Source organism: Plecotus auritus (genome assembly GCF_963455305.1).
Source record: "Plecotus auritus genome assembly, chromosome: 9".
Taxonomy (NCBI): Eukaryota; Metazoa; Chordata; class Mammalia; order Chiroptera; family Vespertilionidae; genus Plecotus; species Plecotus auritus.
Genome location: NC_137783.1, coordinates 6,814,326 through 6,837,730, shown reverse-complemented (window position 1 = coordinate 6,837,730; position 23,405 = coordinate 6,814,326). Strand labels below are relative to the sequence as shown.

At 52.9% G+C, this 23,405-nt stretch overlaps 1 protein-coding gene across 2 annotated transcripts in view; it reads left to right on the top strand.

Moving 5' to 3' along the window:
• Positions 1-23,405, top strand: part of GRK5 (G protein-coupled receptor kinase 5) — a 186,813-nt gene that overhangs the window by 75,162 nt on the left and 88,246 nt on the right. For both annotated transcript variants that reach the window (XM_080642903.1, XM_080642902.1), the window contains exon 2: positions 12,416-12,511. In XM_080642903.1, the coding sequence (XP_080499029.1) occupies positions 12,416-12,511 (96 nt within the window). The remainder of the gene's footprint in view (positions 1-12,415; positions 12,512-23,405) is intronic.

Here is a 23,405-nt window from a genome sequence, read left to right as displayed (position 1 = left end):
GGCACATGGCCAGCCCTGCTCCTTGGCCTCATCCCAAGGTCAGGTGTTGCCAGCAGGTGGGGGCTGGTGCACTCCAGCCGCTCTTGATGCTGACGGATGAGGTGCAGCCCCTGATCCAGGTATCCAGGTTCCCAGGGCATCTGCGTCTTACAGCTGGGGGTGGTGGTGGCAAGTGTGCTCCCCAAACCTGCTGCGGTGAAGCAGAGTGTCTGTCTGCGTGGAGCCTTGGGGACGCCAGGATGGAGGTGTGAACCGTGCCTTGTGGTCGTCGTTGAGGGCCTGGCCTTGAGCCTCTGACCTTTCAGCTCCCAGGGCTCCGATGTGCCAGGTTCTGAGTCCTGGAGGGAAAGGGGCACAGATGGCCAGCTTCTGGGGTGGCGCTTCTGCTCGCTCATTCATTTATAGACACTGAGGTCTACGGTGAGGTCTATTGCCAGGCAGTATCCGAGGCACTGGTCACTAGGTGAGCTAAAGGGGCGTGGTCCCTGTCCTCTTGGAAAGAGCCCAATAAAGACAAATTAAGCCGCTTGGAAGGAGAGTGGGAAGCAGTGGGAGAGAAATGTGGGGACACAACTCCTGGATGGATGAGGAGGGGTCCAGGGAATGACGTGGCACCGGCGGAGACTGAAGACTTGGCCAGGTGAAGTGGGGGCGATGTGTGTCAGAGTGCTCAGGGCAGCTTCTATGTGATGGTGAAAATCTGGGAACCATAACCCGCATGTGTCTCAGCAGAAGTGGATGAATGAAATATTTTCACAAAACCTGCAGCTATATATGTTTTATAAATTTTTGTTCCCTTTAAGCTTGAAACATTTCACTTTAAAAAATGCTGCTGGAAGTGTCTATCTGGCAGCAGGAATGGCACGTGCAAAGGCCCTGGGGCAGGAAATAACTTTTCCAGTGAGGACGTAAGTGAAGGCCTGGCTTTTGTTCTGGAGGCCACACCACTCTGGGCATCTCTCTGTTTGAAGGTCTGCTCTCAGCTGTCTCTGAGACCATGGGAAGGGCCTTTTACTGAGTCTTGGGAAGGCCTTCGAGGTGTCCTGGGTGTCAGCTGGAGGTCAGCGTAATTGCAGGAAATTGAACCATTGCGGGCAGAGCCTGCCTAGGCCCGATTTGTGGGAGGGTAGAGCCTTCGGAGTGAGTCGGCCTCTTTGGCTGGAAGCAGCAAGCCTCGCTGAGCTTCTGCCAAGTACCCAGGGACCCGCGGTGATTCCTCTCCCCTTTTGTGGAGGAATTTGCCTGCTGAATAGGCCATCTGTGTGAGGTGAGTCACTGTTTCCCCGTTTTGTTAATCACAGTCACCTCTGAGTGGGTCTGTTCAGCCTCAGCTGCACTTGGATGGACTCTGACACCTGGACCACAAGCCGGCATGTGCTGCAGCTTTGTGTCCACGCGCTACTCTCTGGGAACTCTCTGAAGCTTGGTCAGGGGCCCCCAACCCTGTACACATGGGCTGCAGATTGAGGGCCACTGGTCTGGTCCAGGACCTCGCTTTTCTGATGGGGAAATGGAGGCCCGAAGAGGGGAGGTACCCGCTTTGAGGTCGCTTAGAGAAGGAAGTGAGGGGCCTGGCTCCCATCTGCAGTCCAGAGCACTTGCTCCTGGCCCTGAACCTGGGTCTTGGTGTCGCTTGCTGAGATCAGCCCCGCTGACCTCTCCTGAGGAAAGATGCGTGGTGTCTGACGCTGGCCCCCGAGCCCGATGGGTGGGGTGGGAACGCGGGTGTGAGATCCTGGCCAGGGGCGGCTGCACCTGCAGGTGCTTCCTACAGACGCTCTGCTAGGGAGCACCGCCCTCCCCCTCCGTGTGACTCGCTGGCTGCTGTGTCCTCCAGCGTCTCCCGGCTGCAGAGTGGCCTGCAGGACCTTCTGGGCCTCGTTCGGGCTGGCCTGAGACTGGCGTGGTTAGCAGGGACTGGGGATTGCGTGAGAAAATGCTGTGTGACTCATTCTCCTCTCTGGGCCTCTGTGTCCCCAGCTAACTCAGAGGGTGCAGTTCAGTGAGGGGCAGGGCTGGTCCCTCCCAGCTCTGACATCTGTTAGTCCTGCGTCTGATGGAGAGGCGAGGATAGCTACACGCTCTCTCACTGAGCTTTCTTCACTGTGCTAAACGCTTTGCGTGCCTTAGCTCATGACTCCTTTGTCCACGAGGTCACAAAGGAATCCGTCGAAGCGCAGAGAGGTTGAGTAACAGCCCCTTGCCGGGAGTCGCACAGCTAGTCATGACACAGCTGGGACTTGAACCCAGGCAGACTGTCCGTGTGTGGTCTTAATCACCACTGTGATAGGCTGAGTAGGGCTATCCCCTTTCGCCCCCTCCCCGCCAAGGATGTTGACATCCAAATCCCTACAACTTGGGCATATGTTACCTACAAGGTAAAGGGACCTTTCAGATAGGATCCAGTTAAGGATGTTGAGGCGAGAGGTTATCCTGGATTATCCAGGTGCGCCCAGTGTGCCCACTGGGTCCTTGTGAGAGGAAGGCAGAGGGCGCTTTGAGTACACAGTGGAGGTTAGAGCAGCCGTGGGCAAACTACGGCCCGCGGGCCGGATCCGGCCCGTTCGGCTGTTCTATCCGGCCCGTGGAGCCGAAAGAGCGGAGGGTTCTCTTGCTCTCCCCTCCGCTCCTTTACTTTGAATTTATATTAGTTCACACAAACACTCCATCCATGCTTTTGTTCCGGCCCTCCGGTCCAGTTTAAGAACCCATTGTGGCCCTCGAGTCAAAAAGTTTGCCCACCCCTGGGTTAGAGTGATGCAGCTTGAGAAAGTGACTGCTGGCTTTGAGATGGAGGGAATGAGCCATTAGCCAAGGAATGCGCAGCCTCTAGAAGCTGGAAAAGGCGGGGAACACCCTCCCTTCCCCCCCCCCCCCCCCCCCCCAGCCTCCAGAAGGAACCAGCCCTGCCCACACCTTGACTGTTGCCCAGGGAACCCGACTCCAGACTTCTTACTTCCAGGAAGTTAAGATAATAAATTCATGTTATTTTAAGCCATTAAAGGTGTGATAATTTGCTACCGCATCAATAGGAAGCTAACACAACAACGTTCTAGTCACCCATTGTCTTCCAGCCAGCTCTCCTTTCTGGCCCACCTGGGTTTGGGGCCCAAGTGGCTGGGTGAAGGGTGGTGCCCTTTACCGAGAGGAGGGGGCATGTTTTGGGTGAAGGCAGGTGGGAATGAACCAAGCACCCTCTCTTGGCCCCCATTCGGGAGACTTCACCTCTCTGTTAGAAGCTCTTCTCTCCATGGTGGCCTCGGTGGTGTGCTGGTTTGGGGCTTCCGTGGCTTCAGAGTTTGGGGACACTTTGTCAGGGCCCAGTTCTCATCTGTTCCTTGAGCCAATTCCATGTCAGGCTCATGGACCGAGAGTTAAGAACCAGGTTCAAATCCCAGCTTAGTCATTTAGTGGCTGTGTGACCCTGGGCCAGATACTTAGCCTCTCTGGGCTTGTTCCTCATCAGTAAAACACATGCACTGAGCTGTTGTGTGGTGAGACTCAAAGGTGATGGGGCTGAAGCGCTCAGGCCGGGTCGGCTCTCCCGGACCTCTCTGGACCTCAGACCTCTGCGTTTTTCTGTGAGCAGTCATGTTGCCGTCAGAACGTCCCAGGTCGCCGGGCAGATTTGATTGGGAACGATTTCAAAAGAGTCTGTTCAGCTTCTTTTAAGTAGGTGATGCAAAAATTCTGGGGACAGCAGGAGTAATTATTACTCACAGGGAAATGCAAATATTTTTATGAATATCCTATGAAAAATTGGGGCATTTTTTCCCCATGAGCAAATAGTCCTGTTTATTTCTCCAACAAAATAGTCACAGTTGTGCTGCGGGGCCGAGTTGCAACTGCCAGTGGCTTTTCTCAGGGGTCGGCTCACCTCCTCCTCCCCCCTCCCCACTTTCTCTTCTTTTTTAATCCAGAGAAAACATAGCGGAGACGAACGTGACCACGTTGGGGCTTTGCTTAGAGAAGGGGATTACTTTTGCAGTGAAAAGTTAATTTTTGTGGCCATTTTCTCATCTGTGAAAACCGGTGTGGGCAAAGCGTAGTAAGCCCAAAAATACATTTGAAAAATGATTTTCCTTGGAAAGGACATTTTCTTAAAGAAGGCCATTAGTGTTTGCAAGAGGAGAACGGGGGTCTGCTTCCTCGTGAAGGAAATGTTCTCAAAAGTCATAAAGAGACACAGGGGAATAGGGGGGAGGGGGAGCCACAGGGAGGGGAGGCGTGGGGAGCCAGGACAGGGAGTGAGAGGCCTTATGCGTGTGTTAGCTTAGCTCCCGCCCAGTGCCTGGCACAGTGCTGGGGCTTTAAGTGCACTCTGCACCTGACTCTTACAAAGGGCATTTGGTTATGATATCAGGGCAGTGGTCGGCAAACTGCGGCTCGCGAGCCACATGCGGCTCTTTGGCCCCTTGAGTTTTTAGCAAAGGCCAGCTTAGGAGTACCCTAATAAAGTTAATAACAATGTACCTACCTATATAGTTTAAGTTTAAAAAATTTGGCTCGCAAAAGAAATTTCAATCGTTGTACTGTTGATATTTGGCTCTGTTGACTAATGAGTTTGCCGACCACTGAGCTAGGTAATTAGGGCTCAGAGAGGTTGGGGAAGTGGCCTATGGTCACTCAGCTCCTGGACAGAGGTGTCAAAAGTCCAACCCTGCCCGTCTCTTTCTATGATGCCCTGGGAGAAGGGGCCCTTGGTCCAGGGTCGGGATAGCTACCACAGTGAGATGTTGAGGATGATGATGATGAGGATGGCGGTGGTGATGGTGATGGTGGTAGTGATGGCGATGATGGTGATATTAATAGTGATGATGGTGTCAGGGACGGTGGTATTGGGGGTGGTGATGGTGGTGATGATAACGGCCACATGTTGTGAGCCTCCTATTCTATGCTAGGTACTTGCACATTTGGCTCTAATTCTTAGCACAGCGATGCAAACTGGGTAGCAGCATCTTTGCAGGAAAAAACCCTGCGTGACTAAGCAAGGCCACACCACTGGTGTGTGGTAGGGCTCCGATAACATGCAGTGATACCCACTTCCCACTCACACTGTGGTGAAGAGGCCTCAGGGCATCAGAAGCCCCGGTAACTGCAGCTGTCGCTCAAGGGCGGCAGCCTCTGGTCAAGGTGGCCCAGACTGAGGGCTGCCCTTGGCAGCAAGTGTTTCCTGGGAGGGACTGTCCCCAGCCTTTCCCCTGCTCCCTCCACAAAGCCACACCAGAGGCCTCCTTGCTCTCTGGCTCAGCGTGCTGGGGAGGGGCTGTGTCTTCCCATCCCCATGGCAACCAACTACCAGGCTTGGTGTTGGTTTGGGTTTTCCTAATTGAGGTGTGGGTTCCTTCTGGTGTGGCTGAGGTTTCTCTGCTCTGGGAACCCGGCTGCGGTGTGACCATGAGGTGGGGCCCGGAGGTGCTGGGACCTGCCCACAGGCCGCAGACCCCACATGCCCCACATGCCCGTGCCACCTCCCACGCCTCCCACCACTTCAACGATGCACTTCCTTTGAAGAACATTCTGGAGGTTTCAGGTTCTTGAGGCTGACAGCTACAGCACCACGAAATGTTCTGGGGTCAGGATAACTGCGTATCTTCGCCTCCCCATGTCCTGTCCACAGGGTGGAGCCGGCCTCAAGGCCTGGGTGTGCTGATGCCCGCTCCCATCTGCCCGCCATGGTTTCTGCTTACCCTCCCCGCGGGACCCTGGAGCAGCAGAAGCCCCTGACTAGAGCTGTGTTCAGCTCCCAGGCCGGCTGACAGGACCCAGAAAGGCTCAGCCCTCCCCTCCTCTGCTCCCCTCTTGCTTCGCTGAGATTGGGCAGGGTGTCCCCTGGCCTGGTTGTGCCAACACCAGAGCATCAGCCTTTGGACGGGCCTGGGGCTGGCTCCAGTGTTCAGGGCCCATTCCAGGTGTCTGAGGTGGTAAGAAGGACCAGTGCCCACCACGTGGTGAAGGTGGTGGTGGGGTTAGGCTGTGGAGAGCACGTTTGGGTAGGAAGAGGCTCTGTGCCCCCCAGACTCCTCCTCATCCCTCTCTCCCCCACCCCTGGGGTCCTGTGCCCAGCTAAGAGGGCGCTGGACACACTCCAAGACACCAGGGCTACCTGCTGCTTCCTGCCCTGAGGACTCATGGACTCAGGCCACCCAGCATCAATGGCACGATCCCCGCCTCAGGAGATCGGGGCCAGAGGTGCCTTTGGTGGCCCCTCGTGTTGTGACGTTTTCTTCTAAACATCCAATCATTGGGCAGTTATGGAGGCGTCTCCCCCGGGGCCACCAGATCCCAACCTCCCACTTGAGCGCTTTAGGACAGTATAGTAACTGCAGAGCAGAGGGCAGGGGCTGGGGGAAAATTGAGGAGTCACCTTTTTAAAAAATATGTATTTTTATTGATTTCAGAGAGGAAGGCAGAGGGAGAGAGAGATAGAAACATCAATGATGAGAGAGATCATCGATCAGCTGCCTCCTGCACGCCCCACACTGGGGATTGAGCCCGCAACCCGGGCATGTGCCCTGACTCTGAATCGAACCTTGACCTCCTGGTTCATAGGCGACGCTCAACCACTGAGCCACACTGGTTGGGCGTCTGGGAAACTTCACAGAGGAGGGTACCTTGAGGCAGACACCCTACAAGTGCTGGGTATTTCCAGAAAGTGAGACCCACAAAAGTAGGGTGAGGCCCTTACTGTTTTTGCAAGCTCCATCCTCCCCACCCCGCACCTACCCAATCGTCTCTCTTGTTGTCTATCTTACCTGCCAGGATCTCCAAGAAAAATTCTTTTGAAATAAAGGGGTTCTGTTGCCCTGCCCTGCCTGGCACCACCTGCCTGATCCCAGATGAGAAACCAGGACAGAGGGGCGCTGCTTTCTCCTGCTCCCCAAGTGGCCTGTCTCCCTTTCACAGTGGTTCATTGGGTTGGACAAAGTCCCCTGCAGGCTGAGGTCACCTCGAGTACACTTAGGCTGTAATCACGTCCCTTTGAAAAGGCTCGAGTCACTGCATGACGCTGCTCCCGATCGGGCCCTATAATTGGGATCTTGCCTTGTTTGGGGCTGAATGAAAAGAGACTTTGAACCAGTGAGATGCCACATACCTCCCTCATCAGCTTCAGTGGGGGGCCCACTCTGGTCGTGACAGCAAGGTCAGCAGGAGGGAGGGCAGGAGTGGAGGCAGCAGACACAGGGGTCCCTCCCTCGTCAGAGAACCCGGCCTCCTCCGCTGTGCCATGGCCTCGGAGAACGCCCACGGCCTTCCCATGGTGTTGTTTTCTGGAAAACCAATGCTGTTGGCAGTGCTGTGGAAACTGAGTCTTGAAAGCTTACCTGGGCAGAAAGGAACGGAGCAGATTCTTTAGCTGCACAGACGTCAAAGGCTAAATTGTAACACTACCTTCCATTTGACCGGCCGAGAGCGGGTGAGTCATCGGCATCTCGTGGCTGGGAACACAGAGCATCCTTCCCACGTACGGTCACTAGGATACTTGAGAACCTCCCAGACCTTGATCACAGTGTGCTGAGAGCAGCTTCATGCTCCCACCCCCCCGCCCCCCACCACCTCCCCATATGTATAGTCTACAGACTACTACCCAGCAACAGAATTCGGATTTCTAACAAATTTGCTCCCACCCGTAAGCATAATGCTGACCTTTCCAAGCCTCCTGGCCCCTTGCGACCCATAGGCCATTCCGTGAGTTGACGGGAGAAAGGGGCCCTCCTTGGAATCCTGGGGCCGCCCTAGCCTGTGCCTCTCTCTGCTCTGTGTCGTTGTTCCTTTGACCAGCAGCGCCCTAAACTGTTGTGGAAGTGAGGGTGGCTGTTGCCATGCTGCCTCTAGTTACACCTGGCAAGCTTGGGGAGGCCCACTGCGAAGTTCCCTGACAGAGGGCAAGGCAAGCGCAGAGAGCAACTGCAGGGAGGGAAATAAAGCGTGAGGAGGTGACGGCCAGACAATGAGCTGACCTGTGGGTGATGGGCAGGCCTGGGAACCGGCCATCTGGCTGCAGGGGCCGGGCTGGGCCCTGAGCAGGTGGGAGGTTGCGATTGTAGCCCCTTGTAGACTTGACAGCCCTCCCAAGTGGGGAGGTGGGCCTGGGGCAGCTGGGGCCACAGGGTAGGCCTGCCTGGCCACCTCAGGATACTGAGAAACAAGTCCAACTGGAATAATAAACAGTATCAACACTTCAGTCATGAAATATGCAATTTAATAACCTACCAGCATACTTACAAGCCAAATATTTGTCTGGAAGTGGTGACCTCTTTGAGTCAGGTTTTGTTTGTTGTTAAGACGCAGAACCTGGCCCCAGCCTATCCGAGTTATGGAGGGGCTGGCTTTTACGCGACTTGTAGAGGAACTGGAGGTGGGTATGCGTGGGGAGGCCATTCAGGGCCCCTGTGGCCTTTTAGGGGACACCCTGCTGAGAGAGGTTGAGAACCACTGAAATAAAGCCTCTGGTGTCTGTCTTTCTTGCTAGATTGGGTGTCCTAAAAGGCGGGAGTTCCAAGTACGTGACACCCCATCCATCTTGCCTATCACCATGTCCCCAGCGCCTGCATAGCACTCAGCATTTAGTAGATGCGCAACACCTGGTGGTTGAATGAATTGATGAATCTGTGTTAATTTTCTTACGTTAATGGATAAGTTCATTGATAAAAAATGCACGCACACACGCACATGTGTATGTATAAAATAGACTGTAGACTGGCCACCTGAGAATTAACTGAGGAGCCTTTCAAGATGTCACGTTCCTGGGATCCAGTCACAGAAAGTTGGGGTACAGCCCGAAGGGGTACAGCCTAGGAGTCTATTGTCAAGAGTACTTCATTGGTTTCTCAAAAAACTAAATATAGGGGTACAGAATGAGTCACCCCAAAAGGTGCCTCTGTGGTATGTGATTGTTTTGAGCTAAAGGCAATTGAGATGGGGCTCATAAGAAACTGCTACTTCTCCCTTAAAGAATTTTAATTAAGGGCTTTGCCCATAATAAGGGTTATTACCACAAAAAACTTTATGATCTATCTGTAGGGAGGGCAAACTTACAATTATTGCACATCTGCTCTTCTTATCTTGCAATGATCTTCCTCCCCTATGAAGCCCCAACATGCCTTATCTCATCCTTAGTTAGTTCAGAATGTTGTATACACTTCATGTAACCTGTCTGTCTCTAAACCTCTCATGTATGTGAGATCTTTGACTCTCTTGTATATGTTGGGTTCCCATACATATGTATTTAATTAAATTTGGTTATTTTCTCTTGTTGCTCTGTCTCATGCAGATTTTCTTTAACTCTAATATTAGAATTAAAGAAAAACAAATGAACCTTGAATGGTAGAGGAAAATTTCTTCCTCTCCCACACCAGCAATTCCGCTCATAGGTATATACCCAAAAGAATTGAAAGCAGGGACTTACATCCATAGCAACACTATTCTCAATAGCCAAGAGGTAGAAGCAACCCAAGTGTCCATCAATGGATGAATGGATAAACAAAATATGTGTCTACACACAACTGAAGATTATTGAGCTTTAAAAATGGAATGAACTCTGACACGCTACAACATAGATAAATCTTGAGGACATTATGTTAAGTGGAATAAACCAGTCATAGAAGGACACATATTGTATGATTTCATTTATATGTGGTCCTTAGAGTAATCAAATTCGTAGAGGTAGAAAATAGAATGGTGGTTGCCAGGGGCTGGGGGTGGAGGGAATAGTGAGTTGCTTGATGGGTATAGAGTTCAGTTTACCTAAAAATGGTTAAGAGTATCAATTTTATGTGGTGTATATTTTACCACACACACAAAAAGCGCTTCATCCCAGGTCTGGGAATGACGAGGGTGGGAATGGGCGAGTGGAAGGGATATGGATTGATGATGCTGATGGCCCTTTGAGGCTATGCAGCCTGTGAGTGGCTGAGATGGCAGCATTGGCTTTGCAGCCTTCTCCGGGGGGGCTGCACATCCTGACCTCTGTCCCTCAGGAGGCCGGGCAGGCTCCTGAGTGGAGGCCACATGACCTGTCCACAGGGGCAGCTGCTGCCCACCTCCAGCTGATTGGTTATGGGAGTGAAGTCCGAAATGGATTTGTATGCAAAATCTCCTAATGTTTAGATCTTGACTGTTGGTTCAGTGAACAGGCAAACAACACACATGTGGGTCAAACAGAACAAGTCTGCAGCCTTGGGTCTGGGGTGGCGTCTATTTTTTGGAGTTCATAGCCTCGGGCCACAGCGAGAGAGATCCCATTCCAGGTCCTCTTACCGGTGCGGTGTCACTTCTGACGTCTGACACCAGATTTCTCTTTGATTCCTGAGAATTACTCTTGCTTTCAGTGCACCTGGAAGGAGGGTGTCTAAAGGGCAAGAGTGAGTGCCTGGGTCTGGATTCTGCTCAGGCTGGGGTCTTGGCTCCGCCATTTGTGAGTTGTGAGGTTGTAGGCTACTCGCTTCTTTTCTGCCCCCCTCCCCCTCCCCACTTGTTTCCTTATCTGCCCCATGGGAATAGTAATAGTTTCACCTCATAGAGTTAGAATGAAGACTCCAGGAGGGTACAGGTGCAGGGCCTGACCCAGGTCAGGGTCGGGGGGAGGGCTCTGCAGTGTGTGCATGCGTGTGCGCGTGCATGACCTGGCTGAGCAAAGAGCCGGTATGGCATCGGACGGGCCATCAGCTGGTGAGTTACGCAACCTCAGACATCTGTTTCCTCATCTGTGATGTTGGCCCAGTGATTTTTTCCCAAATAATCATTTTAATGAGACTTAAACAAGATAATGTTTAATGTGCCTGGCCACAGCACATGCCCAATACACATTTGTTCTGTCTTTTGGAGTCTGAAGGCTTTGTCTTTTACGCAGACTTGAGACAAGGGGGCTGGGGCTGGTTGGCCAAGTTGAAGACCAGAAGAACAGATTGCAGAGAAAGGGACCGGGGCCCTGTCCTTCACCTGTCAGTTCCCTCTCCTACTTCCTGGCCCATAGAATGCAGGTCCTGGTCCCGTCCCCAGAAGCTGACCCACTGGCTGATGGGAGACATGCCTCAGCTTCCCAGGGCAACATGGATGCGTTAGGAATCCCATTCATTGAGACCAGCTCTGTGCCAGCCTGGAAGGCACACGGGGTGGGGGTGGGCCCAGAGCCAAGCTCCACTGGTGTCCTTGGGTTTGCTGGTTGGAGAGAGGGATCCTCGCCCTGCCCAGAGCCATTCTGGAGGTTAGAGACTATACACTCACCCAGAGGTGGGAGCGGGCCCAGGGTGCCAAGATCCTGCCCAAGGACCCTGCGTCTCTCTAACCGGGCCCCAAACTCCACAGGTGCTTGGCGTGTTGATCACATGAAAGAGGGTGAAAGACCCTTAATATTCTGAGACACTGAAGGGCCTAAAGGCCTATGTGACCTGTGGCGAGTCAGTGACAGATGATACGTAAGGCCACTCAGAGCATGGGGGCAGGTGACAGCATCTCAGTCCTTGGGGGTTGGCCATAGGATGCAGAGTGCCTCCAGGTCCAAGGCTCAAACGCTGGTGGGTTCAGGGACACCTGGGCCAGAGCCAGCGCCCCGTCGCTGCTTGCATACCTGAGTGCTCTGACATCTGTCCACCATCGCCCAGATAAGGAGTGGTGGGGATGATGGGAACACGCTATGTGTGCAGCTTACTCAGTTCCACATGGTCGCTGCATATTCACATTATGTGTGCATTTTCATGACATGTATCTTCATTGTGTGTTCATTGCATGTTCATTATGTGCCTATTATTATGTTCATGATGGATGTGCTTATTGTGTGCATGTCCCTAGCGTGTGCATGTTCATCACGTGTGCACACTGCAGAGGACATGAGGTGTGCTAGGGCCCTTCAGGATTCCTTTCAGCCTTGAGGAATGTCCTCTGAGACCCCAGGGTTTGTGAGGATAAAGAAGGGGGTACCCAAGACAAGTGGAAATTAAAGTTCTTGTCCCCAACCTCTGACCTCCATATGGGGAAGGTGGATCTCCACACGAAATGAGGACAAAATGAGGCAGTGAGGGGATCCTTTCCACAAGGATTTCCCGAGCCTAAAGGGAAGGTTATGGTCTAGTCTGGGCCAGATGCCAGGCGCCCAGCAGGGTGGACAGCAGTGGCAGATGCTGAGGAAGATCAGGGTGCCTGGTGGAGGCACCTGCATGGAAGACTGGAGGGGCTCCCTTGCTGCTGCTGGTCAGGGGAGCTCAGGCCTGAGCTCACTGGGAGAACACAGAGGATTGAGACCAGTGGGCCAGCGGGGGATGGAGTGCTTGGGGTGTGTCACCGACTAGACCTCGAGCTCCCTCCCCACAGCTGTCTGCTAGTCGGGTGTTGGGGATAGGCTCATTGGGATGGGACACAGGCTTTGGAGCCTTGGACAAGACCAACATCAACTGACATCTGTCCTCCATCTCTGCAGGGGGCGGAGGAAAGCGCAAAGGGAAAAGCAAGAAGTGGAAGGAAATCCTGAAGTTCCCTCACATTAGCCAGTGTGAAGACCTCCGGAGGACCATAGGTGAGCGTCTGGCCTCGAGGGAGCTTGGGAGGGGCTGGGGGGCGCAAGGGGCTGTTAACCCCCGCACAGCGAGTCCAGTACAAATCAACCAACACCATGATTCCAAGCAGGGCTCCAGCTGGCGTCCTTGCTACTTGATGTAAAGATGCAACAACGTTTATTGAGTATTTGGTGTGTGCTGGGCAGAATTATCTCTGTTACCCTTTGAGGCAGGTGCTGTTATTTTACTGCCCCTTTCAGATGGGAACACCAAGGCGCAGAGGGTTCTGTAACTGGATGGAAGTGACACAGCCTGTGGGAGAGTGGCGGAGGGGACCAGGCCCAGCATTGAGCCCCGACTTGTAACTTGCCCCTTCCTTTGGAGCCCGTGGGTCCTGCCCTTGGGAAACAGCCCCAGGCTTTTGGGAGCCAAGGGTGAGGTGAGCATCTGTGCTCCCCTCTCCTCTTGCAGGAGATGTCAGTGCTCACCGAGGGGCCACCCTGCTCAGTGGCACAGCTTCCACCTGGCCAGGTACCTCCAACAGCCACAAATGTCCCGCCCCTTCTAGTCGACCTGGCCCTGCCCTCATCACTTCCACTTTGGGGGACTCCTGGGAGCATAGGATTCACCTCCGCTTTTCTTTGCCCATGGACCCCACCCCAGGGCTCCTTCCAGGTCCATGAACGCCCTCTTGGCAGGGCCCACTCCCCTGGGAAGGTGTGAGACACGTGTGTGCTGGCGTGGGGACGTGAATTCTCTATTCTCCTAGAGGACGTTGAAAAGACTCTGTGTGCGAGTGCAGTGTGAGGAGAGCGGGGAAGCATGGGAAGGCCATGGCCCCAGCCCCAGCGCGGGGCCTTCGCCTGTTTACAGTCCATCGCCCTGGTGTTTGCCCCGTCTCTGCTGGGGTCCTCCTGGAAGGCTCTCTTCAATAAAAACCTCATTGCTCCTCTAGACCAAGACACAAACCAAACAGCAGCAAAAGCCGCATTTATCTTCCTTGTGGAGTCATGAGCTCGCTTTCTGAAGCTCTTTGGGAGGATGTCCCAGGACAGGCTCGGGCCGATGTGAAAGGGCATCTTGGGCCCAGAGGACAGCGTGCGGTGGTGCGGTGGGAAGGCTCTTGATCAGAGGGAAGGGCAGAGCCCATGGGGACCCAGGGACCTGGGACGCTGCCCCCTATGGATTGCCCAGAACAGTGGCCCAGGAGGCCATGACCCCCTTGCCCCTGCACTGCCCTGCGCAGCCACAGGCCACTCCTCCCAGCAACCAGGGTGATCTGGCAAATGAAAACTGAATCCCCTGCTGAAACCTCTGTAGAGTTCTCCATCCCACCCGGAATAAAACCCAAACCCCCGACTGTGGCTTAGAAGCACTCTGGCCAATGGGTGAAGCCTAGAGACCCCTTCTCAGAGTAATGCTCTGATGTGTATAAAATAAAATGCAAGAGGTTATTAGATATAGTTATTAGATATTTTTAAATATTTTTTTATTGATTTCAGAGAGGAAGGGAGAGGGAGAGAGAGAGAGAAACATCAATGATGAGAATCATTGATCAGCTGCCTCCCGCACGCCCCCTCCTGGGGGTCGAGCCTGCAACCCGGGCATGTGCCCTGACTGGGAATTGAACCGTGACCTCCTGGTTCATATGTTGACGATCAACCACTGAACCACACAGGCTGGGCAGTTGCTAGATACCTTTAAACTTTATGATATTGAAGTATATGTGCTTCTTTGTTAATACTTTAAATAATAAGGTCTACTAGCTACTGTGATGTTGAATTTGTGATGAGCGTGATACTTCCAGATACCTGTAACAACGGCGATAGGAACGGATCTGTGATTTCTGTTGCTGACGAGTCCCTGGCACTGCTAACATGATGGTGGGTTGTCGACATTGGTGACCGAAGGAAGTGCTCATTTTTAGTTAGACTTGGTGACGAGAAAGATGACCTGTTTCTCCATCCAAGTCCCTGGGTCCCCTAAGTCCTGTCCATGGCCCCCTTGGCAATGCCCTTTCTCCCCTGGCCCTCACCTACGTCTTGGATCGATGACTCCTTCCTCCCCACTCGCTAGCTGCACGGGTCGCCTTTTCGTCCTTCGGTTCTTCGAATACCCCAAGCTTGTCCCCAGCCTGCAGCCCTTGGAACTGCTGTGCCCGCCGTCTGGAATGCTCTTCCCACAAATTCTCCAGGGGCTTTTAGGGCTCAGCTCAGATATCACCTTCCCAGCCAGCCGCTAGAAAGGAGGCAGACTCTCCTGCAGTCGCTGCCTTTCACACGGTGCTGTTTATTAATGTGCTCTGCCCGTACCTCCATCTGAAGTCACCTTTCCTCGAGTCGTTGACCTGTGTATGTTCTGTCTCCCTGGACTGGATGTCCCATGCCAAGAATGACTGTGTCTTGTCTAGAACAGTGCCTGGCACATAATAGAAGTTCATTAAATATTGAGTGCATGAAGGAATCAATGAGATAAAATATTGGAAATAAGGTTTTTAAAACAAAATTGTGACATGTGCTTGCTATACCTAAATTTAATTTTAGCTAGTGGTTTAAACCTGAAGTCATAAAAGTTTAGACGTAGGAGGAACCTTAGAAAGCATGTACTTGAATACCCTTCCCCGCCTCGCCCCCCCAATTCTTACCTGATAGATGAGCAGACTTCGCACAATCACAAGGCTGGGCCACAATCTCTCATCCACTAAGTGGGGAAGGCACCGTGGCTCCTGGCCCAGGCCCGTTCCCCTAAGGCTGCAGTTTGATGAATTCTCACGGTGATGTTAGGTTTCCCCAGAATCCTCCACTCAAGGGACTGGAGAGCATCCTGTCAACCCGTTTCAGACCTGAGTAAAGAGGCTCCAAGAGGCCCTTGGTCCCGAGTTGCAGCTTTCACTCCCCAGCATCACACTGACTCCTTTTGGGCACCAGCTCCCACCAGCAATCAAAGCAGAGACTTATTAGGCACTCAAAGGGACAGACGTGTCTGTTTCTCTGTTTACTTCATCTTGTAAAAGTGGGTTGAAGGTGCATTTGTTTATTCAACACGTGTTTACTGAGCAATTATTATGTGCCCCTGGAGCTCATGCGTGGCTTTTCCCAGGAGACAGAGAGAAATAAAGCAGAGATAACAAGCTGAGAAAGTTCTGTGATGGAGAAACAGGTTGCTGAGCTGGGGCAAAGTATCAGGGGTCTGCACCTATCAGGAACCTGACCATCCCTGGAGGAGGTGGCATCACACTGAGCTTCCCAGGGCATCCCTTTGTGTGAGCTCCCTGCGGGCATGGACCACGTCCTGTCCATCCTGGAGTCTCCGTTGCTGGCGCAGTGAGTGGATGGGTTGATAAAGCAGCGATGAGTATTAAGATAGAAATTCCTTGCCACACGAGTGTGAGCCCCAGATGTGAGTAACTGATCTTAAACAGCCCTGGCGGAGGACAGATGGGCCATGAGAGGAGGAAAGAGCTCTTGATGAAACATCCAATAATGACATTATTAATCAGCTAATTGTTCTCATAAGATAATGAGAGGGCCCAAATCAAAGGAGTTCTCAGAATGTCCAAAACTTGGAAGGCGGAGAGTGTCATTGTGAAGATAAAAGATTGTTGAGGTCTGCAAATATTTCTCAGTGACGCAGAAAGTTCTGCTGGGGAAAAGTGTGGCATTTTTATTTATTTAGCTCAGGCTCATTGCGTACTTTATTCTTTCATTAAAAAAAAAAAAAAAAAACGCATGAGGGGGCTTGAGTGAAAGAGTTGATTATTCTGCTGTTTGGCAATATTTCTGTAGGAACTGTCCAAAAGCTATATAATAAATCAAGGCCCCCTCCGCGCACCCCCTGGCGAGACTGACGTTTACGAGGAGGCTGTTCACAGAAATTAGCTGCTGTGGTGCCCTGTGCCCCCACGGACCCACGGGACCGGGGAGATTTCATTTGCCTGGTGGCAGAGCCTCTGACCAAAGCCTTAACCCTTTGCAGGAGCAGAAGCTCTGAGCTGTGGGGGAGTTTCCTAGAAGACAGTGTAACCTTAGCATTAAAGAAAAACACCATAATAAAGTGAAGACTGCCTTGAACTGGCCTCGGACTTGATAATTCACTCCCTCAGCTTCGCGTGTGTTCCTTAACACGTTAAGCGCCCAGTCGCCGGTGACTGACACTATACTTTCCGTCCAGAAGACAAAACAGGCTGGGCGCTTAGCGTGTTAAACAAGAAACCGGCCTACAGATATCTGTCAAGCCCCTACTGTGTGCTAGGCATGGGTGCAGGCGCAGAGCTGGGCTACAGGCCGCAGAAGCGGAGCAGTCTCGTGGACGGACTTGGTCACTGGCCCTAAGGTCCGATGGTGGCTCCGCTGCTCCCAGCCGAGTGATGTTGGGCAAGTGGTTTAATTTCTCCAGGTTTTGGTTTCTCTGTCTATAAAATGGGGACACTAATACCAAGCTGGTAGAGCCGGTGAGAGGGCTGGCAGAGTGCCTCACATATGCCATCACGTCGTGGTCATCATATTGTCATCATCAACGTGGTTCTAGTGGCCTGAGGGCAGAGGTTGAAGGCCCTTTCGGAGGGCTTTAGAGTTTTCTCAAGAAGCTGAATTGGCCCTAGTCAGTTTGGCTCAGTGGATAGAGTGTCGGCCTGAAGACTGGAAGGTCCCAGGTTTGATTCCAGTCAAGGACACATGCCCGGGTTGCGGGTTCAATCCCCAGTGGGTGGCATGCAGGAGGCAGCCGATCAATGATTCTCTCCCATCATTGATGTTTCTATCTCTCCCTCCCACTCAGAAATCAATTAAAAATATATTTTATTTTTTTTAAAAAGAAGCTGAATTGACTATAGGAATGAATGAAGCTAGCTATTTCTATGCTGACACCACATGGGTCCAGTGTCCCAGCAACCCTTGCCTTGGGGGCATTGGAATCCAACCTTTCTTAAGTCCCTGCCTCCAGCCTCTTCTTCCTGGACGCCCACCCGGATAGATTCCTTCTGGCTCCACAGCATGCCCGGGGAAGCGGAGTGCCACACTCTGCCCAGACCCCTGGCCTGGTGGGTGGGTTTCTTTGTGAGGACATGTGGTTGTTTTGGAAGGTTACACCCCTAACAGGGAAGGCATGGAGGTTTGCTTTATCTGTAAGGTGGTGTTTAAAGGGACAATGAATTGGCATCTTATTTGTGCAATTGAAAGCTGAATGAATAAAGACCGGATCTGCTCTCTGATGCCACGGTGGGGCAATAGGGACAGTGACGCCATGTCCCTCTTCCCTTGACATTAGGTCCCCTGATGAGTCTGTGGACTCCAGAGGATGGTAGGAGCCTCACCACTATTGCAGACCCTGAAGGACAGAGGAGTCCCTGCCCGTTTCTTCTGGGATGCTGGCTGGCAGGGATCACCCCATAGCCTGCAGCAAGTGGGATCTCAGGGCCTCTGTCCTGCGAGCGTTTGGAGGGAAGCCCAAGCCTGGATTAGCTCAGTCTGACCTGGGACCCCATCTCTGGGGTGTCCAGCCTCCTTGTAGGCTGCTCAACTCTGCTGTCTGATCAGCAGTGGCCCCTTACTGCAGCCCACGTGGTCCCTGCCTGCACAGCGTCAGTGCTCACTGAGTGGAATGGGTGGCTTGGGTCCTCTCCCAGAGATGCAGCAGGGGTGGGCTATGCCTCAAACACCTTCCCTTTCTGCTCACTCCTGCTCAAGGGCTACTGGCCCCTGGGGTTGCCAGGCCCTCGGCAGGGTCTGGAAAGGATTCTGGGCTCCTGGGACAGGTCCTGCCCCACCCAGGGGCCTGAATGACCCAGTTCCCTTCAGGCTGCCAGGTTAGCACTCGAGCTCTTGATTTCATTGTCAGGGAGACGTCATTCTCGTCCTTGGGGTGATAAGGGCGTGTCACGTCTGTCGTTCAGCCACTTACCGTTCCCCGATAAGGCACAGCATCTGCTCGTCCTTGGAGGGCAAGATAAATTTAGATGTGGCGGATTTAGAACATCAGGTGACCTGTTCGCAGCTGTAGCTCTCAGGAGAGGGAGCAGCCCGGCTTGTCTGCCCGCTGTTTTCCAGACGTTAGTCTCACCACCCCACAAAGATCAGTAGCCACCGGAGGTCAAGGGGCCGGGCGCTCAGTGCTGGCACGAGCTTGAGCTCCTGGGAGATGCTCAGCAATCCTGGTCAGTGGGTTTCACTTTTGAAGATGCTCAGGATGGCACACCGAGAGGGATTTTCCAGACGACCTGGCGCTGTGACTTTCAGAGGCTGCTCTGTAAGGATGGGATGTGACCCAGAGAAAGCTTCTACCTCCTCAGGGTTTCTTTTTACCTTTTTTGTTTGGGCCTCTGTGTAAGGTTTTATTCCAGGTTAAAACCAAGTTTGAAACCCACTGCTCTAGGCCAGGTCTCCCATTTTCCAGATCGGTAAATTGAGTCCCAGAAAGATAAGTGGCTTGCTGAGGTCTCCCCATGACCTGACCCCAGGCAGGCTTTCCCCACTGTCTCAGTTTGTCATAGCAAGTGCCCACCGTCTGGGGCCTTAAACACCAGAAATGTATTACCTCCCAGCTCTGGAGACTGGTTCCTTCTGAGGACCGGGAGGAACAATCTATTCCAGGCCTCCCCCCTAGCTGCCGGCGTGCTGGAATCTGTGGCGTTCCTGTGCTTATAGAAGTGCCATCCGTCTCTGCCTTTATTTTCATATGTTCTCCCTGTACGTCTGTGTGTGAATGTCTATGTCCAAAAATTTCCCCTTTATAAGGACACCAGTTATTTTGGGTTAGAGCCCACCCTAATGACCTCATGTTAACTGGATTACCTCTGTAAAGACCCTGTTTCCAAATAGGGTCATATTCTAGAGTGCTAGGGTCAAGACTCCAATATATTTTTTATGTGGGGACACGATTCAACCCCCGATACCCACCTTCTCACATGGTCTGTGGAGGCCAAGTTCCAGGAGCCAGGGCATCCTGACTCCCACCAGGTCTGAGGGCAGACCCTTCCCTCCCTCCAGAGCCTGGCTTGGGGTTAACCCTGGCAGGCCCCGGCTCACCGCGTGCCCACAGGCCATGGGAACATCTATGGAGGATTAACGACTTCCCAGACCATGTGGCCTGGTGCTTTCTCATCCCTTCTTTTTGTCGCTGTCGTTATTGTTCCAGTCATGGTAATTGGTAAATTATTTTGCTAAAACACATACAGAAAATTTTAAGGGAAGGCCACCCATAATGTCACCACTCGGCTCTAGCCATCAGTAACACTTTCTGTATTCCTTCTAGCTCTCCCCTGTGCATATACCCACAGTTGTATTTCTTCCTTTTTTCTTAGTATAATTTCAAAAATATTTTCCCACGTCATTAAAATTCTCTGTAAATGGGATTTATGTCTTTCCATTTGAGACATATTTATTGAGTGTCAGGCACGGAGGCTACATCAGTGACCAAAACTCAAAATTCCTCTTCTCACGGCTGCCCTCTCCAGGGGAGTGGTTACTCCGTGCGTGGACAGCAGGGAACTAGCCCATTGTCCCCCCCTTTAAACCCCCCCGAGTAGCAGCCAGGCCCCAGCTTCCCCCGCGTGTGGCTTTTTTATTTTCTGTGGGTGATTCTTCCTTTAAGCTATCTTGCATATAAGTCCTCGCCCTGGAGCCCAGCATAAGCCTGAACTGTAAGGGCTTCATAGCTAGTACATGCATATATTGTGCCCTTCGGTGTGGTGTGTCCTCTAGCGTTTGCCATTACAGTGAGCGTTCAGACGAACATCTTGGTCGTTCACTGTGACGTGCCCATCTCTGGCTCAGAGGGCGAGAAGGCCAGACGCACTGAGCTGAACCCGAACCGCGGGTGCAGAGGCCTCTGCCTCCTTCGCTTCCCCTGGAATGTTCCGTCTCCAGCTCAGCCTCTGCAGACGCCATTCACCTGAAATATGCTGCCGATGGACAGAGCGAGCGAGGTTTGGTGAGCACCGCGGGCCCCGCGTGCCAGCCCCAATCCGCCGCGGTCCCCGGCATGAGAAGGGCTTTTCTGTTTTGGTTAAGGCCTGTCGCCGAAAAGAGGGGAAAAACAAGCTGGTTTATGCAGCAACGGGGACCTCAAAGCAGCCCAAGAGGCCAGCCGGCCCTCGGCAGCCTGAGCATGACAGCGTCTGCCCCATAAAGAGGCGCTAGGACAACACTTTTAATGGGCTCTGCCCAGGCTCTATTTACGGAATTTATTTCCCGGGCTCCGTCTGCGCAGCGACACCTTGGCAGCATCGCCCGGCGGCTGCCTCGGTGGATTAAATGCTCCTTGTTCCGAGTACCCAGAGCTAGCACCCAAGAGAGGGTGAGAAGAAAAAAGGTGGGTGGAAGGAGAGTTGGGGCCAATATAAACTTTGAAATAAAATAAAATAAAATAAAATAACCAACCAAAGAACAACAAAAATGTATCCCCTCAAGAGCTCCTGTGGCCTCTTAGCCGCGTCCCTTCCCAGCCGCTGGCGGAAAGGAAAACGCAAAGTCCAGGAACACGCTGAGTGCGGCCTCTCCCCCCGCCCCCTCCCCCCCCCCCCCCCCCCCCCCGGTTTTGCGCTTGTGCTATCCTGGCGTCATCTTGAGCAATTATTTTTGAAATGATCTTTTAGCTCTTTTTCTCTGTGAAAACGGTATACATCCACTGATGAGATCTCCCAAATATAATCTAAAAAGAGGAAAATTAAAAATTGCCGATGTGCCCTGGCCAGTGTGGCTCCATTGGTTGGGCATTGTTCCATGCACCGAAAGGTTGCCAGTTCAGTGTCCGGTCAGGGCACATGCCTGGGTTGGGGGCTCGATCCCTGGTAGGCAGCGTGCAGGAGGCAGCCGATCGATGTTTCTCTCTCCCTGTCCTTCTCCCTTCCTTTCTCTCTAAAAATCAATCATAATATTTTTAGAAAATTGCCAGTGAGGTAACCACAGTTAACATTTTGGTTTCTGGCTCTTTCATAGTTTGTTCTGCTTCTGTGGAGAAAATCGCACCCCCCTGTCATCTGTTTCCTTGCCCAGGAGTCAGACAACACTTTAAATTGAAATATGTGGTTGTAGAATCCCCGCTGGGCTGGGAGGCAGAGGCCCCTGGTTCTCGTGCTACCTCCTTGATTCAGTGTCTTTGGGAAAGTCACGTAGCTTTGATTTGCTCATCTTTAAAATGTGGACCCAGGCGATGATCAAGTGGCCAAAGGAGTTACTGGTGCAGAGTGATTTGTGACGCTCAAATTGTGTCCATTTTCAATGTGTTTTGGGACCTTTGGGTGGGACAGGTGGCTGAAGTCGTTTTCCTGTCTTCCTGGTGAACATGACCCTTTTTTCTCAAGCCGCCCTGTGCCTGATCTTAGTGAAAATCACCACCTCCCTCCAGCTGCCCAGAGGCCTAGAGCTTCCCTTTCCCGCTGCCCTGCCACCCCTGCCCCTGCCCGGTACACATGGCCAGTCTCTCTCCAAATCCAGGCAACTCTGCCTCCACAGTATGTCTTGGGCCGGCCCCTCTCTCCCCATCCCTACTGTTTCACTCCTGGCACCTTCCTCTCCTGCTGAACTGCTCTGTCGCTTCGTACTCCCGCTGGGCTCACTCCTTTCCAACCAAGCTCCATGCAGCAGCCAGGAGGCTCTTTCTAAAAAACCGATCCGATCACACCACCACCTACTTCTGTCGCTTCCCGCTCTGGTCAGGGTGGAGCCACAGGTCTTCCTAAAGCTGGCCAGGCCTGCCTTAACGCACCCTTGCTTACTGCTCCAGCTTCACCCCCTCCCACCATCCCTTACTCAGCCTTTCCTTCACGGTCCCTCCGTCATCAGGCGTGGGTGTCATCAACCCAGGAGTGCCCAGCAGCTGTAAACCCTGTGCTATGCCTCAGGCAGGTCATCTGGGACCAGACTCTTGAGGGGCTAACCCAGCTCAGTCACGTTGAGATGGAGACAGTGAAGAGCATGAGCTCGGGTGTCCGAGGGACCTGAGTGTGAGCCAGGCTCTATTCCTTCCTATGACTTGGACAAGTGGTCTAACGTCTCTAGTCCTCAGTCTCCCTGTCTGCAAAATGGGACTAGGAGCGTTGCAGGGGCTAACTGCAGACGTGCATGGGCAGCTCTGGCTCTGCATGGGGCTGGCACCCAGGGAGTGCCCACAGGCAGCAGCTGCTTCACCTCGTCTTCCTCTTCATCGTCATTGTCACTCATTATCATCACTGTCGTCCAATTCCCATTTAGTTCAGAGCCTTGTTTCCCGATTTCCCTCCACCCCTGAGGCGGTTGCCAAATCCTGCTGGTTTTAAGTGTATCTGTTCATTCATTCGTTCATTCATCTGTTAAGCCCTCACTCTGTGCCAGGGACCCGGGGAGCTGCCAGGTGGTGGGGAGCTGCTTTCACAAGTGGCTCTTGGCAGCATGGGCTGGGCCACATTTATTGCCTCCATGTAACCTGAACATAACCCTCTTCCCTTAGCCCCACTCCCATCCCTCAAATGGCTATTTACTCTCAGCCGACGTAGAGGTTCTAGATGGTATACCCCACCCCTTCCTTAAAGGCCATCCCATCCCTCCATTCCTCCTCCAGGCAAGAGGGGCCTCTCAGACATATGGGATGATGGGCAGTCTCCTCCACGAATCCCTGTTCACCTTTCACTCTGGGCTGGGCAAGGCCTGCCGAGGGTCCCAGAGGAGAGGTGAGGCCAGCTCCATCCCTTACGGACCTGGCCTAGTTGGGAAGAAAGCGCAGAAAGGGCAGAAAGCGCAGAAAGGGCAGAAAGCGCATACGGGGTGCTGGGAAACAGCCATGTGAGCGTGGGCAGTTGTCAAATGTCTGTCCTAAGTACCAACTGCCCAGAGGTTGGACAGGGAAGGGAGACAAGGACATCTCTATGGGAAAGGAAGCTTCCAGTCGACAAGTGGGAGAAAGGGGAGACGTTGGGGGTCAACAGGTTCAGCAGCATCAGCA